Source organism: Oryzias latipes, chromosome 6 (assembly GCF_053564925.1).
Source record: "Oryzias latipes strain Hd-rR chromosome 6, Olatipes_Hd-rR_3.1".
Taxonomy (NCBI): Eukaryota; Metazoa; Chordata; class Actinopteri; order Beloniformes; family Adrianichthyidae; genus Oryzias; species Oryzias latipes.
The window spans coordinates 32,378,289-32,397,190 of NC_136242.1; the positions used below are offsets into that span (position 1 = coordinate 32,378,289).

At 42.0% G+C, this 18,902-nt stretch overlaps 2 protein-coding genes across 3 annotated transcripts in view; one reads left to right on the forward strand and one right to left on the reverse strand.

Moving 5' to 3' along the window:
* The window catches only part of cecr2 (CECR2 histone acetyl-lysine reader), a 40,583-nt gene extending 32,424 nt beyond the window's left edge, over nt 1–8,159 (reverse strand). Inside the window, exon 1 of the mRNA XM_011476491.4 lies at nt 7,859–8,159. Coding sequence (XP_011474793.1) covers nt 7,859–7,978 — 120 coding nt within the window. The 5' untranslated portion in view covers nt 7,979–8,159. The remainder of the gene's footprint in view (nt 1–7,858) is intronic.
* Nucleotides 8,160–10,681: 2,522 nt separating this feature from the next.
* On the forward strand, nt 10,682–18,869 carry slc25a18 (solute carrier family 25 member 18). Of its 2 annotated transcripts, XM_023956076.2 has the most exons (10): nt 10,682–10,959; nt 11,652–11,893; nt 12,091–12,213; nt 13,689–13,744; nt 13,967–14,057; nt 14,279–14,394; nt 14,471–14,660; nt 16,447–16,619; nt 16,798–16,873; nt 16,948–18,869. In XM_023956076.2, exons 2-10 carry the CDS (start codon nt 11,874–11,876, stop codon nt 17,087–17,089), a joined length of 987 nt encoding a protein of 328 aa, XP_023811844.1. In that variant the 5' UTR covers nt 10,682–10,959; nt 11,652–11,873; the 3' UTR covers nt 17,090–18,869. The 2 variants fall into 2 exon arrangements, with proteins under 2 accessions (XP_023811844.1, XP_078805183.1); XM_078949057.1 differs by lacking the exon at nt 11,652–11,893 and having other exon boundaries at nt 10,804–10,959.
* Nucleotides 18,870–18,902: the final 33 nt, after the last annotated feature.

Sequence of the window (18,902 nt, forward strand, 5' to 3'; positions counted from 1 at the left end):
TTTTACTTTTGTGATGCACCCTGAGACAGACTGGCGACCTGTCCAGGACGTCCCCTGCCTTCGTCCACAAGTGACCGGGATAGGCTCCAGCAGCCCGGTGACCCCGAAAGGGAATAAACGGAAGAAGATGAATGAACAAATGAACTTATGTGACGCAGTTTGTAATTTTTATCTGGGAAAGGTGCAACAGAAATAAACATTTACTTACTTAAGACAACCAGGAACACTTTGAAAATAGATCAGAAGGTGATTGGAGTAAGGCTTTAGCGTGACGCAAGGCAGAAATTGGCATCACAATTTTAGTAGAGATCTTGAGTCTATGTCAAAACGTAAACATGCCGTCCTTTAACATGTATATTAAAGAGCCTGTGTCCCGCCCACAAACACACACACGTTTTTCATGTCATTCTAGGCTTCACAGCATCATAAGCATCACCACCGCTTTCTCTGGCCACACATCAAAGCCTCCTCAGAGTCTAGAATGGAAACACAGATTAAGCAAGTGTCTACAATTACAACGTACAATTAGTGGAACCTGGGAGACTGCATGTCTGTCTGCAGTTGAGCCACGATTGAGCAACTCACAAGCACTGAAGCCATTCTCCCACGTTAATCCACTTGCTGTCTAGACAACGAGGACATGCTTGCTGGCAGCCTGCTCTCACTTATTTGTCAGGTCTAATAAGCCTAACTCTTCTTTTACAATCACACTTTTTTTCTCCAGTCGCACACAAACACAAGCCCCCCCCTCCCAACAACAGCAGCAGCAGCATCTAGTGAGAGTGAAGAGCCTCTACCCTCCAGGGGGAAGGGGAAGAAAGAACCACCATCTGGGGTTTAGTCATGGTGATGCAAGGGGATGGGGCTCAAAGGATTTGGTGGAGGCTGCTGCTAAGTATGAGTTTGAGCCGACAAATGGTGGAGGGTGGAACATTAGAAAAGGCAGAAAGAAAAGAAAAAAAAACTTCTATCAGCTGTAAGGTTTTTTTGTATTTATGGTAAAGCTATTTACAGTGGTACCCGTGCAGAATAGCAGGCAGAGAATTATGCAAATTCACACGACAAAGGTGACATCCAGGTGCGTTAAAAACCAACACGGGCGTGCGCACCTGCAGTTTTTTTTTCCCTTCATTATTTTACCCACAATAGCACCATGTGATCAAAACAACAGCAGCAGCGTTTCCAGCCACAAAGTATTTCAACAGTATATATAGGTTTCATTTTCTGTGTGGAGCAAAACCCAAGAAAACAGACTCGACATCATCAATTTCAAGGGAAACTCTGTTTGGGCATAAAAGCCACAAAAATTTAAATAGAAAAATCAGAGAAAACTAACTTGAGATTGAAGTGCAAGGCAACAATTCATAAAGATATTTAAAGACAAAGCATTCATAGCGGTTTTAAAGGCATTTAGAATATGTCACATGAACATTCAGGAAGTAGATTCAATCTGTCTGAAATCTACTTTTACAAGACCTGTCCAATAAAACAACTGAATTTTTCAGACAAAAGGAGAATATTATCCTGTAGGGTAAAAATACTTTGGTTAAATGTGGGCCGTCTTTATGTGGGTTATACTCCCATTAATAGTACTTTCAAATTGTATGGAAAGTCACTGCAACACCGTTTGTTACATGACGTAACCACGACAAATCTGAGAACAAGGAGTTTCGAAAGAGTGAAAGAGAAAACACTCAGAAAATCTGCGCAGACTGAAACTCCACTCTTCTTCCGTCTTCATAACGCATCTCTGTGGTTTTTTTCAGATCAAGAGCCTTGTTATGCACCCGAAATGTTTCACAGAAATTAATCACAATTTAGGTAACATGATGCAGTTGTATAGATAACATGTAGGTCATGTGTAGATCTATTATGAATAGAAAACTCAGCAGTGAAGGTAAACACAAAGAAAAGGAACGTATTTATTTAAACTACACTACATAATAATTATAGAGTCGACAAAGTAAACACCATGACTTAAAGACATGAGTCACTGGTGTAAGTGGCAGTTGGTATTTACACCAAACTCTTAATAATACTGAGCTAACTGCATCCATCGCGCGTACTATGGTGCCAGTCACCCCAAAAAACGCTTTCCTGCCCTATTGAGCCTGTAAACGTTGTTAAACAACTCTCAGACATTACAAGGCTGGGTTCATGTCCTTCAGTAGAAGCTCTAAACACAGTGAAACAGAGAGTCACCGTACAATAAATATAAGATTTCGATAGACATTATGTGCACAAACAACTGCAAAATGTACATTTTTGAAGTATCACAATATAAATAAAAGATGTGTGAATACAGTTCTGTCCATTTCAATCTTTCCCAGTTGATTGGTTGACCAAAGTGTCTCCATAAAAACAGAAACAGCAAAGTGACAGTCACTAAAAATTTGGGACTTTTGGACAAAAAGAGCCATGATTGGTTAATAATCATCTAACTTTTTGGTTTTTCATGGTTCATACCGGATAAGGGAATAAGATATTTCACACAAAATAAATCAATAATCACCTTTCTAACAGTCTCTTGCAGATGTTGGCGAGTCAGATTCACAACAAAGACTCTTCATGTTTTTTTTCTGATTTGATCTGTCTTTTGATCGAGTCAATGAGATGATGTGTAGACGCCGTCTGTTCTGACAGAAAATGCACTCGTGTATGAAAAAGAAGAAATCACTTCCTCAAATACACGTGCTTCATCTTTTAGATAGTTTTCCACTTCCTTTCTGCCCTCTTTGTTCTTTTAATCACTTTCTTCTCTGCTTTGCTTAAAAACAGAAACAAGCGACGGTGAAGTGAATGTGCAAGGAGCTGCTTCGTAAGGCAGACGGCATCCATTATCACTGACCATCCCTGTAAAAGCTGCCACAATACCGTCACAATTATAGATCCAACTAGATCCCTGACTTTATGTTTTGCTAATTTGAAAAGACCATGGGAAAAACAATACCCGCTTTCACACAGCAGTTGTGTTGTACCGGTGTCAAAAACGTGCCCGTTAAAGCACCGCTGCTCTCTTTCAGAGGCTTTAGGCTCCAAATCGCCCTTCCATTCATCCAGCACTCATAAAGACGCCTCGCAAGAGTAAAAAGAATAAGCCCTGCCATTCTGTGGTGGTGCAGTTTGCTCAAGAACAAAGAGGTACCTGAAATGCTGGCTGATGGGACGTGTGGTGTGAAACATGGCATTTGTTAAATGGTAAATGGCGTATACTTATATAGGGCTTTCTACCCTCTTTGAAGGCCCAAAGTGATGTACAGTCACAGTCCCATTCACCCATGCACACACACATTCACACACTGATGGCGGCTCCACTGCCGAACACTGGCGCCAACCTCCCACCAGAGGGAAGGTGGGGTTCAGTGTCTTGCCAAAGGACACTTCGACACATGGGCGTGTAAGGCGGGAATCAAACCTACAATATTACGATCATGGGTCGACCGCCCTACCGCTGCACCACGGCCGCCCCATTTGTTGATCATGCTCCTCTAAACAAAACAAAAAAGTGTACACTTTTAGTCTTGTAATCACCCTAACTACCCAAATGAAAAGGTTGTTTGACCTTTCTAGTGAACTTTATCCTCTATCATCTATATTTCTGACGTTCCTTGAGGTCCACCTCACCTTTCAGGCAGTCGCTCCCCGACTTTGGAGTGACCTCCCTCTGTCTCTGCGCCAGATTGACCCAGTCGTGTTTTTTAAAACTCGACTGAGTTCAAAGCTCTCCTTTACCTATTTTCACTTTTGTTTGTTTACTTCTATGCCTGAATGTGTTTTATTGGCTTTTACCTGTGTTAGATTCCCTCTGCCATTCTGTCTTCTTTCTCTGATTTTTAATTGTATTAACATTATGAAGCACTTTGTGAGTCGTTCTCTGCAAAAAGTGCTATAAATAAAGATTTACTTACTTAGGAACAACACAGCTCACTACAACAGGTAAAAAAAAAACACCTATACATTTGCACAGAAAGGTTTTTTCTGTTAAAATAATCTGTAGGTTTGGTTAAACCCTCATTATTTTGTAAAAATAAAGTGTATTATGGAAGGATAAAGGGCTGACCCCAACCCTTTAGGAGGGGGTCATATCTCCCAAAGGTGAAGGGAGGAGAAGGAAAACTGCACTGTACAAATGTTTAAAGGATCTTTTGGAAAAAGATGTTCAAAACAAAAACAGGAATAAGGGGGTTTGCAGTCTGGTTTCAGCGGTTTTATTCAAGCAGATCAAGCGATGTAAAGCCGTTACTTACTCCTTTCAATTCATCAGTACTCAGGACAGAGCTCTCCAACGAGACAAACAGACATAAAGCAGTTTGTATATAAAATGTCAAGAAAGGAAATGGAGGAAAGTAAAGAGCATAATATGGCAACAAAAAAAAAAAGAAACACCCCACCATGTCACAACAAATGGCAGCCTCTTCCAAAGCTAAATACCCAGATAGGATTTAAGTTCACATGACTAAAACTGCAGGAGGACTCCCAGAAATTCACCTGAAACCTGAAGACGCCTCTTATCAAACTGGGAGAGAATTCAAGTCTAAACAAAGGCCGGTTAGCGTCAGCAAACTCCTGCAGTCACAAAAGTGAACAGGCCAGCTCGCCTTGTTGCAGCTATGTGGCATGAAGGAAAACAAACATGCTGCCCTGACGGTTTCCTCCCATTTAGACCGCACAAAGTCTTCAAAAAGTAAACAGAATTCTGACCAAATCCAGACTGCAGTAACATTTGTTTTGGAGACATTTGACCGTGTAAATCAGCAATCATAAGGATTGATTTTTATAAGCAGGCGAGAGTGCATGTTTGTCCCAACCTAACAGTGGCATCTATGCAAAAGTCTGCTTTACAAACCAAATATTGAAACGCAAAGAGAAAACTTCAACGCCACCATTCATTCACCTGTGTTAGAGGAGGCTTATTTTCAGGTAAGAATGTCTTTCAAACTTAGCTTAAGTCGTTTCAGGTTAAATGTATGTAAACAATTCAATGGGAAGGTGAATCTTTCAAATATAATTCAAACGCTGGCTTCATCAAGATCACTAAACATGCCTGAACTAAAATAAAACGTAACCACAGATTGTACTTAGATTTGGGAGAAAACTGATCTTCTGTGAGGCTTAAAAAAAAGCCTTGTTTCCACTGAGCAGTATGGTACAGTCTGGTGCAGACCGGTACAGTTTTTGAGCGTATCCATAATGAAATGGACCCATTAAGCCAGACCGAATTGTACCATGGAAAAATGACACGGACCGGTCAGGGCGGAGCTACTGTTAAAACCCATGAAGACCATTACTGCAAAATAAAGCTCCAAGAAAGCAGCTTCTCTTCACCGCCTGCAACATTCTCTCAAACGACATTAAATGCTTTGCATCTATGAAGAACCAAAAGCCAATGACCTGCTGGATGACCTCCTTTGTTGTCGTTAGCTTCAGCCCACATGTGCCATGACGCTCACCTGAGCGGCCTGGCCCATTCTAAACTGTACGGGACCATACCGCTCAATGGAAACAAGACTTAAAAGTCCTACTGACAGTGAAGCAAAAGCTTAAATCAATCACACTCCTTTTGTTTAATCCAACGTCATTAGGATTAAAGTTAAGTTGTCACCCAACAAGTGTGCCAGTAAAGCTGCCAGCGTGAAGAGGTAAACATTAATCTAACGCAATTATTAAAAGCACAACCAGCTGTGAGCTGAGAACTCTGTCTGACCTCCTCCTGCGTCCAATAGCGATGCCGTGCTTTAACACCACATCAATCTAATGTTTCCTCGAAACCCAGCAGAGGGGTGCAGCCCGTGATCTGTGCTGATGTGGGTGAGGGAGGGGGTGTCTACACAGTCAGCTGCTGCAGAACGGACTCTTCTTAAAAAATAAAAGTCCCATAATGCATCTGATTTATTCAGTTTTGTCTGAAGTAAAATATAATGTTTAATAAGAAGTTAATAAACATTCATATAAAACAATGTAAAGGCATCCATCCGATTGGTCAAATGCATAAAGTGATTTATTTGATTCCTTATATATTTCAAGCTGCCATAAGATTGTTTAAGCACATTTAAGGTCATCATTTATCACAGTTTTTGCCATCTGTTTTGATATGCATATTGTACAGCTTGATATGGCGATAACGATACATTTGCGATTTATTGTGCATTGAATAACTTAACCTAAAAAGAAAAAATAAACCAAAAACAGGTGAAAACCATCCTAAAGTCCCATTGCTGTCAGTTTTTAGTTTTTAATCTACTGAAAGTGTTTCCAATGGTCTTTTAATGTGATTATACCAATTTTAGCCCCCTACCCCACAAAAAAAAAACGGTCATTTTCTAGGACATAGTATCTGCAGAGCAGCAGGAGTGGATCAGAAAGGGTCTTTAAGGGAAAACAGAAGAATTTACTCTAATGATGCACAGTATTAAAATGTAATGACAGATACAAATATTACTGAAAAAATGAAAACAAAGATTAAAAATACTGAAATGCAGTTTGGGGGAAATTGTGTAACTTAAAGTCACATCAGCAGAAAAGTTATTTCCCTACATATAAGTAAAAAATAAACGGAAATTTTGCCAAAAGGAGATTAAAAAGGTTCATTTTACAGTTGGTCTACCTTTTGTTTTCATTTTATTTTAACAATAACTTAACGCTTTATTAATAGTTTATGCTTTTTCTGTATTATTTCATCTCCTTTAGTTCTTATTATTGTAAATCACTTTTTATTTTGACAGGGCTCCTGGAAACAGTTTCCGGTTGTTTATTTGCCAGTACTCTCTTAATGAGAACCTTTCGATACTCGATTACTTGAGTAACTCGCACGGATCAGCCGCGCGCCTCTTACGGAACTGGTTGAAAGTGGGCGCAGTGCCCCCCCCCCCCCTTCCCCCGGCTCCCCCACTCGTGTAAAAAAACACGAGGGGGGGGGGGGTGACAGGCACCGCGCCGGTGACCCCCTCATGATCCCCAAAACACAACCGTTTAGTTAAGAAAACCCCGTTTTAGCCTTAAACAGACGTTTAGAAGTTAACAGCGGAGCACAGATCCGTGAAATGGGAGGTGTGTGTCCGCGTGCGTGTGTTTGGAGAGGGAGGGGAGGGGGGGGGGGTCCCCCTGAGTGATGAAGTTAACGTATTTTTGTCTTGTAACAACCTTCCTTCTTAAAGTAACGACGCATGCGTACGATCTCGCTCCGGCGGCTGAAAACGGCCGGTCGGTGGAGACAAACGGGCGTTCAAACCCGCGGTTCTGGTGACAACATGGACAGTGGGCGAGCAAACAATGCACGGACAGCATCTGCGTCCCTATGGCTACCCCGAGCCAGATGGCCCGCGAGACAATAAACTCCACGAGCGCGTGCCGTGAACTTCACTTAGTTTATCTGACCGGAACTGTTTTCGGTGGGAATTTAAATGACTGATAGCTGTTGTTGTTTTTTCCCCCTCTTCTTCTTTTTATTTTTTATTCTTAGTGCGCGCGTGAATTCAACATTATCACCGGAACGAAAACAAACGAGCGGCGCGTGATCCACGACGACCTCCGAAGTTTTCCGGGAGGTCGAGTCGTGGTTACTTCGGAGATCCAACCGAAACAAACGATTATATGTGGGCTAAATTTAGCGTAAGCCTGTTAGGACCAACTTTACGGAACTCCGGTCAGCATTTGAGACTAGCGCATAGCTCCGCTAACGAGCCCGCTGGGTCGTTACTTAACCGGATTGTAACGTTTGAGAAGTTCGGAGGACTGAAGCTAAGCTGGTTAACCGCGGGACGGACGGAGCTCGCGGGCGAAAACGCTGACACAAACAACACCTCTTTTCCGCCGTTGAAGCCGACCGAAGCGGCTGAAGGCGGCGGCGGTCGGAGTTTACCTCGATCTCGAAGTCTGGAAGGTGGAACGCCGTCCTGAACAGCGAGCAGAAGTGGGCAATGGCGGGGACTTCCCACCAAGACTGGATCTCCTCCACCGAAACTCCACATCCCGGTGTCATTTTGGTGCCAGTAGCGCTGCGTCACATTGGTTTCTCACATCAGAAAGTTGTTTCCTCGGCGACCCGCTGAGCTCCCGCGACATTACAAACGCAGAAAAAGTTGCCGCTGCCGCCCCGTTGGGGTAGTTGCCATTGCGACCCAGGGAGCGCCACAATCTGTTTCAATCAGTGTTACAACTGAGCCGAACAGATGGGAAGGACCGTACCACTACACTCACAATAGGGGGGTTCATCATTTTAGCCAAGCATGACAAAGTAGATATAAGAACATGCAGCAAAACGATGGAATCTTAATTAATCTATTTTAATATTAACATGTAATTAATATATGATTTTATGAACACATTTACTCTCTTATGGTACTATTTGGAGCAGGGAATAAATAATCACACCCCTCAGAGTAGATATTACACTCACCGTTTAAAGGGAATGAATGTTGAATGACTCAAGAAGTGAAAAAGTTTAACTTGTTTCGACAAACCCAAGTGACTTGTTTTTGGATTAGTCACACTGGCAGTTACGATTGTGTCTGTTGTGTGCCGACATGACCCTGTGTGTCATCCTACTCTGTTTGTAAGTTATGAAATCTGCATTTTCCTCCTAGTACTCCTCAGGAAGTACTAGGAAATAGCTATGCAGTCAGCAACTATTTAGTTAATTTAAAAAAAATGCTGTTAACAAATACCAGGAAACACCAGAGGGTTGCCCAGTTTATCATTAATGCGCATGTTGCAAAAGTTCAGGAACATTTTGTAAACAACGAGAAGTGAAAGTCCTGCATGAGCTGCACAGGAGCTCCCCCTGCTGTTCCATTGAGAAAAGTGCATGCTGTGAACAACACGTCTTTCCATACGTGCTGCGTTTACGTCACAATTTCTCTAGGTTTACCTGTGATCTGAAGGTATGTACTTCAGATGCTAAATAGTAATTCACATATTAGCAATTTCTACATGTAAATGTCGCATAGTTAATTTTTACACTCCTTGCTCCATAAAACTGCAACTCTTCTAAAAATAGAAAACTTCATTAGTATCAAGATATCGTGCAATTATAGTGTGCAATTTCTGTTTAATGGATTTGACACACTAATTGAATTTTGTGTTTTTGGGACTGGTAGGAACACAATGAATGCATGCATTCCCAGAAAAGTGCATCACTCAATGACCATTTACAGTTATTTTAAATTATTAGGAAGGGATCTCTACCAGAGTCAATAAAAACTTTCATAAAAAGCACCTAAAAACTAAAAATTAAATAAAATGCATAAGTTAGATAGGGCGTATATGTAAAATCCAACATACAATCTTAGATTTAATTCTGCTAGAGAAATTAATAAAGCTCCTGGTTTGTCAACATAATAATCTAATCAAACAGCAGTCTTTATCTTATAGTGAATACATGTAACTGATGTAAACAAAACAAAAAATTATTCAAAAGAAAAGTGCATTGTAGTTTGGGCAAAATTGAAACAATTTTTAACACAATATTTTAACAAAATGCAAAATTACTTTTCTTCAATCATTTCAAAAATTGACTCATTTGTTACAAATTTAAGCACAGATATATATATATATATATATATATATATATATATATATATATATATATATATATATATATATATATATATATATATATATATATATATATATATATATAATATTACCCTATAATGATAATCTAAAATTTAGAAAATAAATAAAAACGTCATTATGTTCTCACTTATTTTCTTCCAATTAAAAAAGGTAACACTGCAGCTTCTGAGACCTTCGGCAGTGTGTGCAGGTACCACACCCAGCTCGCCAGCAGGGGGCAGCAGGGAGTTCTCCAGAATAAAAGCACTGAGTGTGGACCTCAGAAAACACAGTGGACCTACAGCAGCAGGGGATGCAGCACCACAAAACATCACTGACTGCGAACACACTACACTAGACTATAATTTTCTTTATTATTTCCTCTGTCACAAATAAGCTCTTTTTCAAACTTCGTTTTTTCTTCTGCTCCTGATTCACAACCATTTTGACTAAAGAAATACTCAGAAATACAATGTCGGGCTTAATTTTCTTAAAATGTGTCCTCCATCCTCAGAAAAATGCTACAAGAAAATGTTAAAAACATCAAAAACACAATTTTCATCAGAGTGGATCTTTGATGTACTTGAACACAACACTCTTTAACACTCTTTGTGAAGTCCGTGGACGACGTCTGGACATCTGTCAGCAGTCTCAAGAGTTTACTGTGCAGTGAAAACTATTGGAATTTTAAACACTATTTTGGTATTTAACCCCCCCCCCCCCAAAAAAAATCCATATTTTAATAGTAGCTGGTCTTAACCAAGACGTCTGTTTTTTGTCCTGTTTTCTAAATCAGAAACATATTTATAAATAAACATTAATGCTAACATACATTTTTAAATGTGAGTGAAATGTGCATTTGTTGGAGGGGGGGAGGAATAATTGAATGTATGTGAAACCAAAGACATTTTATTTTTCTTCATTTTAAGAGATTCCAATGCATAAAAAGGTAAAGAGTTCAGAGAACTAGTTTGTGGATATTTACAGACGGTAGTCATTGGAATTCTTTGGCGGCATTCAGTGAGTCTGTGGAGGTGTTACGTAACTAAATGAATGCAGCCCACAGAGGTCACACTGAGGAAACTTCTCGTGTCTTTGTTCAGACTTTCCACATCATCCATCCGCAGGATGACGGACGGCAGGCCGCACTGCCACCCCTGACAGCCTTTTGGGGGCTGCTGATGATCAGCCCAGAGGTTCTGCGGGGTTTGTGGGGCAGCCATGAGCTGTCCCACAGGGAGTCACCATGAGAGGGAGGGACTTAGGCAGCGGGACAATGCTGGTGTTTGTGCAACGGCCCCTGAGCGGCGGGCAGTTCTCTCTGATCGCTCTCGCTTGACTACCACTGCTGCCAGCTCTGGGAGAGAAGAGGACGGATCCAGCCGGCGGTGGGATGCTTCAGCACAGGTGAGCTGGAAAAGAATGGTTTTTGGTGAACTGTCTGCATTAGTGTTGCTTTTGGGAAAGCTGGAGTTGGGCTGGGAGGGTGAGCCTCTCTGGTTTGGGGTTTTTGGCAGCGTCACTGCTGAGCTGAAAGGAAGTTTCTCAGAAAGAGGCTCAGCGCAAAAGCATGCTCAGAATGTCACTAGCAGGCAAGACTGAGTTCATGAGCGAAAGAGTAAAAAATAAAAAAGATCCCTAGTAGTAGTAGGATCCATCGTCTCCACGACTGTGGAAAAGTCGGGCAGGGATCTGGCTGAGGTTTACTGAGGTAAAAATAGAGGCAGAGTGTAGGTGGAGAGATTAAGAAAGAGATTAATTAGAGACTGGAAAGAAGAGGAAGCGAAGAATGAGAAGAAAACAAGAGCTGAGATTCAGGAGGTTTCACACATTAGTTGGACTTTCTAGAAGAACAGATGATTATTTTCAGGTTTTTTACTTTAGATGTCCTCAACGTCCCACTGACTTCTTCAAGCTCTGCCCTCTTTGTTCCATCCAACCCCTTCTAGCTGTTCCTCCTCTGTACTCCACGTTTCCAAATGTTTGAGGGGATTTTTAAAAACCTCAAAGCAGCAGCGAGACCCGACGGTGACTGAATTGTTCTCATTTGCTTCGCATTGAAGGGCAAATCCCCAATAACGGCATGTTTGTGCGTTCAGACGGTGAGACAGGGGTCTGGTTTTCATGTGAGGTGCAGCAAAGCAGAAAGGCTGGCCCCCCAAGAAACACACATTCAGCACCTGGTCTTTCAGAGGGGAAAGGGGGGGGGCTCCCTTCCCTCCCTCGGCCGTTGGACAGGTGAGGCCTGATACCTGTTGGCGACTTTGGGGTTTGCGCTGAGGAGGAGGAGAGGAGCGGGGGCCTCCTGAGGAGCTGGCAGGATGGGAGAAAAGAAAGTGAGGTGAGGTTTGCAACAACAAGTCCCTTTAACCCTTTAAACCCTCTGAACGTGTGAATCTGCTGAGGCCATCAGCGTCTCTGTTTTATTTGCACACATTTCCATAACTGGCCAACTCATTTGCACCATTTGTCTGGTCTGCCTGGTCCCGCCGGGTCTGTTTATATGTGTGTGCATGCCTACGCTGATCCCTTTTGCAGTCTCCCCGCTAAGCTGATTAATGGGGGCGTGGCAGGCCTGGTCGGCGTGACATGTGTATTTCCTATTGACTTGGCAAAGACCCGCCTACAGAACCAGCAGGGAATCCAAGTCTACAAAGGAATGTAAGTGGGATTTCCGTGACCCTGACTGGCTAATCTGCTTCCAGAACTATTCCGTCCCATTTCCAAACAGGTCAATTATCGACTAACCCGACTCCGTTCAGTTGGTCATCGCAAGTTAACAACCCAATGCAAGATCATTTTCAACTGATTAAACTGCTAGTTTTGTTCAGTGTCAACTATCAGGCATTCAAACATGTAAGATTAGAGATTGTATCTGTTTTTAAAAAAGGGAATTAAAAAAATTGTTTGCATTGAGAAAAATCACTTTCATAGAAAAATGAATTCAATAGATCATAAGATTTACATTTACATAGTAACTGAGTTATTCCAAAAGCATAGTTTCATTGTTATGTCTATTTAAATCCCAGTCTACATCAACGTAGAACTGATTTCATGCATTGATAGTGAAATTTTAGGATAAAATACAATAAAACTTTTACCTTATACTGAATAACTCAACCCAGGAGCTAAAATAAAACAAAAAACAAACAGAAGTGATAATAATTACAGAAGAATAATAAATAAAAATAATTCTGATCATCTTTTGATCCTTTTTCAAAGCATCCACTGCCATGTTTCACAAAAAACATTTATTTCAAAAACTGTGTCATTTTGGCATATTTTCTCCAGGGCGGAAGGAGTTCATTAGAAATTCACCTCCAAATTGTGATCGTTAGAGCAAACCCCGGCCCCTCTTCCCATTACCCATAACTGAATGATCTGGCTACACGTTCTCCCACTAGCTTACAGCCCCTCAGCCCCCCAACCTAACATTACTGGTGCAACAAAAAATGGCGAGCAATATTGGAGCAATAATGCAGCTCAAACGAAGAAAACAAAGACGTAAATTGATCTGTTTGTCTGTAAGTGGATGCATCAGAATGGAGCAGAGCACGGAGGTTGTGGGAATAAAAAAACAGTTTGTTTGTTTTTTCAAAACAACATTTTGTCATCTGCTCCAGATTCACGACTATTTGAATGATGAAATACTCAGAAACGCGTTTTTGAGCTTCATTTCCTTTAAAATATGTTTTCCATCATCAGAAAAATACCACATAAAAACACCAAAAACAGGATTTTTTTCCACCAGAGTGGGTCTTTAAAGCTGATATTTTTGAAACCATAGCATAATCGAAGAAAGGACAGTGTCCCCAAAGGACACACTGACCCCAAATGTGAAGCATATCTCTGCAGAGCATCAATACTGCAGGCTGCCTGGGCGTAGCCGTCCTGTCTGTGGTTTTCCGCTCTGAGTCAGAGATGGAAAAAAGCTTAGATAACTTTTCCTCACAAGAGTTTTCCACAAGTTTTTTGTTTTTTTTTAAAGACAAAAAAGGATTTCTCCACCCATTTTGACAATAATCTCACGCCTTATTTAAATTAGAGGAGGAAGAAGGACAATGAATGCATATATTATTGTAATACATGTGATTATTGTTAATGATGCTGTTTATCTTCCCCTTTTCTTTTGGTAGGTTTGATTGTCTGGCTAAGACGGTGCGCTCAGAGGGCTACTTTGGATGCTACAGGGGTAAGTTTTGTGTCCCTAAACCGCGTCCTAATCCAGGGAACAAACGCCACCACCGCTCCAGGTGGTAGCCTCGCCGCCTACGCTGGTGTTTACTCTGAAATCCTTTAAGTCTCTTCCTGCTTTTTGATGCCGTTGGGTCCTTAGCGGCCTGCCGGAGCCGCTGGCTTTGCCTGGACCTTTTTATTTTGAGGATGCCTGATGGTTTTTTTGCGTTTCCTGCAGGGGCAGCAGTGAACCTGACCCTAGTCACACCAGAAAAAGCAATCAAACTGGCAGCGAACGATGTGTTCAGGCAGAAGCTGTCGAAGGATGGGTAATCTTTACTCCTTTCTATTTTTGTAAAGTGAAGTATCTGAAGGAAAAACAGCTAAAATCTAGGATTTAGGTAACCGTGGCTACACATAATCACATTTAAGTCAATGCTTGCTCATTTCCAGCCACCTAGACAGTTTCCACTGCATGGCTTGAGCAGCGTCATGCAGATGTTCTTGTAGTCTTAACTTTTTTCTCCCACCAATGACTCTGTGTCTCCAGGCATCTGCCCCTTTGGGGGGAGGTCCTTGCTGGCTGTGGGGCTGGGACCTGCCAGGTGGTGGTCACCACACCCATGGAGATGCTGAAGATCCAGCTGCAAGATGCGGGGCGGCTTGGTGAGTTTTCCTGAATTTCTGCGGCTGCTCCAGCAGATCCTCTGGCTTTTGTGACGGTTTGTGTTCCCCCCGTCAGCTGCACAACGACCGGTGTCGGCCGCAGCTCAGGCCGCTGCTCCTGGTCCAGCCCCATCGTTAGTGGCGCCTCCACCACAAGCACAGCCAGCTCCTCCACAGCGGCCCTCCGCCACCAGCATCACTGCGCAGCTGCTGAAGACCCGAGGCCTGGCGGGCCTTTACAGGGGAGCGGGAGCTACCTTAATGAGGTCAGAAAGAAGAAAAAAAACACACAATAATGTTGTGTTTTGTGTTTCATCACACTTAACAACATTTTTTAATGTGCTAATCCATCTTTCCATAATGTTTTCTCCTCCACCTTTTCAACCTTTTGCCAATTTTTAAAAGAAAACCAAAGCAGCGGACGATTCTTCCAAACAAAACAAAAAAAAATAGATTCTGAAGACTAGATACAAACCCATAGGCCTCCTGAAACGGAGCTTCTGAAAAGCAGACAGTGGTGTCCGCTTATCCACAGGCCGCTCATGTTCTGTAGGAGCAGCTTTGTTTCTGGATCCAGTAAAACAAGATCTGGTGCAAAAATCAAAGCCGAGTTTCAGCCCAATAGTTCAACAAAGAGGTTGGATAAAGAGAAAGTGCAACAAAAGCACGAAACTCAAACATTCAGTAGTAATGAAAGTGGTGGTAACATCATCATATGGGCCTGTTTTGTTACTTAAGCTGGTAAATATCAAAACAGATGAAATTATGCAGATGGACTGTTATCTCAGAACTTCTCAACATGACCCTAAACAACTATTGCAGTAAGTTCTCATGACCATGAATGCATCGGAACAAATGCCTCAAACAAAAAACTAACTGGAAGGATTTGAGCCACTTCCCGGCCAAAACAACGACAATAAAGGGTTTGTGTCTCCTAAGATTATTTTTGACTTACTGAATAACTACATTACAATCACAACGAGGACAATTGTTCAATTTTATGACAATTCCAAACAAACGTGAGTAGATGCTGAGGATTCTTGACGATTGAGTTCAGTTTGGGTCACAGTTTTATATGATTTGTGTAAAAAAACAAAAATATTAGAAAAATTCCTCTTTTTTAAAATTTGCTAATTAGCAAGAAAAACCCGTAGGCTCATACTAATGTAATAAATGTAATGATGTATCATGAAACCTTCCGAAATTTAGCACAGACTTTAAACCTAATGGGATGCAGCAGGGATGCAGCGATACATTTTTGTCACGGTTCGGTTCCATGGCGATACACAGAGGTGGACAGACTGCGGCCCGGGGGCCATATGCGGCCCGCCAAACTAGAATAATCTTTAAAGTTTACGTGTGTTTTCCGAGCCGGATAATAATTTTTACAATCATTCCAACAGCACATGAACACAGCATTTCTCTATATTTGTGTTTTTCCACCGAGGGACATCAACCCATCAGTGCAATTGGTACTAAAATGAGAACAAAAGCCACTGTTCTGAAATGTAGCATAAAGACTGGAGCAAATAAAAAAATGTAATATTTTGGCCGCCACATTCTGATTTTTCAAGTTTTTCCAAATTAAAGCATGGTATTTCCTTCTCTTATGAGGTAGATTGCCAAAACGCTCCACTGATCAGCTCCTAGTCCGGCCCTTCCGTCACATTTTAGAGCCCTTTGTGGCCCACCAGTCGAAAAGTTTGCCCACCCAGCCGGTGAAACACATGGATGGCTTTCATGGCGTCCCTAATAGATGCTGAGATGAAATGTTCAGTGATGTCTCCGCTGTGATCCAGCAGTTTTACAAACTAGTTTTCTTCCGTTGCCCTGATGCTACACTGCCTCAATATTAACGGTATCATCTGACTTCAGCTTACATAACTACTGCATCACTTGTTATATTTCCCAGCCCTAATCACCATTGATCCCTGGGGGTCCTGCAGCGATGTCTGCTGCTATTGCTCCTCTCAAACTGGTTCACGTCCCTCATGACCTGCTTGTCCGCAGTCCCACGAGTCAGGGAAACGCTCTTTTTTATTTTTTTCCCAGGGATGTTCCCTTCTCCATGATCTACTTCCCACTGTTCGCCAACCTCAACGCGCTGGGCCGGGACAGCGCCGGCAGCCAGGCTGAGACGCAGGCCCGGGCGCCGTTCTGGCAGTCCTTCGCGGCCGGCTGTTCTGCCGGCTCCGTGGCTGCTGTGGCTGTGACGCCTCTGGATGGTGAGTGGAGAAAAAAAATCCATCCAGTCTTTTTTTTTATTATCAGTGGAAGCCATTGTCATGGCAACTTTAAATTTTCTAAGATGTTCTATTCTTCCTCTGATTTGATCATTTATCAGGACAGAATACCAAAGTTGACTTAAGTTTTGGTTTTTTTTTTTGCTTCAAATGTGGACAGTGATAAAGACCCGTCTGCAAACGTTACAAAAAGGCGAAGGCGAAGACACGTACAGAGGAATTGTGGACTGCACGCGGTAAGGTCACGACCTGCAGCACAGCACGTGCTGGAACGTCTTCCTGACATCGTCGTCTTGGTGTTGCCTTGCAGACGCATCCTGGAGCGCGAAGGCCCGTCCGCCTTCCTGAAGGGTGCGACGTGCCGCGCTCTGGTCATCGCTCCTCTCTTTGGCATCGCACAGGTCGTCTACTTTCTTGGGGTGGGAGAAACAGCCTTGGGGTTTTTTGGATAGCAGCGAAAAGGCATTTACATCCACGTATGTGTCGTTTATATTAACACGGTGCACAGAATAAACAGAGATGTTTACATACGTTTCTGCTAAAGCACAGAAGATCATAGAATGGTTCTTTACTAAAAATAAAAGATCTTTAGGATCTTACACGATGACAGACAGGTTTTTTGTTTTAAAAAAAAAAGGTATTTTACGCGTGTGACTAATCTAAATGTTCAGTCAGGGTTTCCCAGAAGGGTGCTTTGTGCAATATGCCAGAGCCGGTTCATTTCCAATGATTTTCTGGTTGTAATGAAGAACTTCTGCATGTAGAATGAGGCCAAACATTAACCCAGGGGTCTGCAGCCTGAGGCTCCGGAGCCACTGGTGGCTCTTTTGCCACCCCCCAAGTGGCTCTCTGGTTGAAGAAAAAAGCTTTTTTATTTTAAAAAGTTACAAATTTTTTGGACTACAAGGAGGATCAAGTTAAACTAAACAGTCAAATGAGTCACAGTACCTATCACCCCGCAAGGCCATAGACTACACTACCCATAATCCTCCAACAATTCTTTAAGCTGCATTTATTGAAGGCATACTAAAACATTTTGAGCGCCGTTTATTACAGAAAATCAACCAGGATTCATACTTAAGGTGCACCAGATTATTGGGTGGATTTTCTGTTTTTTTCTAAAAACAATTCAAGAATTCATGGTGCGCCGTAAAGTCCAGAAATCCAGTAAGGGTCCATAATTAGCTCTGATTTCTGTCTGAGAGGCACCACAAATGTTCAAATAACATTACCTACTATTTTCTGCATTAAGATGAATAAATTGGTGTCTTATTTTGAAATGAAGTCACGTGAACCTCTGTCAAAAATTATGAACCATTTCATATTTAGGAAAAAAGTTGCATTTTTTTTCTATTTGTATGGTTTTATTTATGCCCAAAACAAAAAAAAAGTTCATTTATATTTATCATAATCGTGATAAATAAAAACTAGTGTTTTTTTGTTGTTTTCCTAAAGGAGGCAGAGAGACTTTGTGGCTCCTGTTGGGTTTTAGTCAATGAGAAATGAACCCGATTGGCTCTTTTTAAGTGTTGAAGCTCGCAGACCCCTGTGGCAATGCCATCCCACCATTTCTTTGGTTCTTCCATCCTCACGTAAGGTCAGAAATAGCATTTTCCGCCTGAATTTCAGGTGACATAACATGTGAGCTCAGAGGCTTGGCCAACATATTCAGTTTACTACGCTAACACCCCCCCTCCCCGCCACACGCTGTAGGTCCAGATCTTGGATTAATTTGCTGCTCAGGAAGGTGCTTCCTGTCAAGCCTCTCTTAAGTCATCTGCTAATCTGATTGTAATGCTTTAATACCCGTTTTGGCAAACAATAAAGCTCAACACAAAGGTCCCTTCCTGCTTAGAGGTCAAAGGTTGGACTGCTGGAACCGCCAGGGTTCATTTCCCGCAGCTTTCTTGGGCTTAAAAGAAAACGGACACTTGTATTTTTGATACATCACAACAAAAAAGAAAAAAATCAGTGTAGGAGGTGATAATCAAGGCCTTAATGCTGTCATTTAGAGACAGCTAAATGAGGAACGAGGTGCTGTTGAAAGACGGAGTCTTAATTATCTGAGACATTTGTAAATGTTGGAGCCCTGAAGGAAATTTTTTTTAATGCAAATCCCGCTGTGTTGTCGCCGGAGCCTCCAAGCCGTTCCAATATCCAGAATGTAGAGGGGATGCAGTTTAAAGGTCCACAAGCTGGAAATAAAAAAATCCTCTTGTCTCAGAGTCAAAATTTTGTGTTTATTTTTTGCACAAAGCTGTAAGA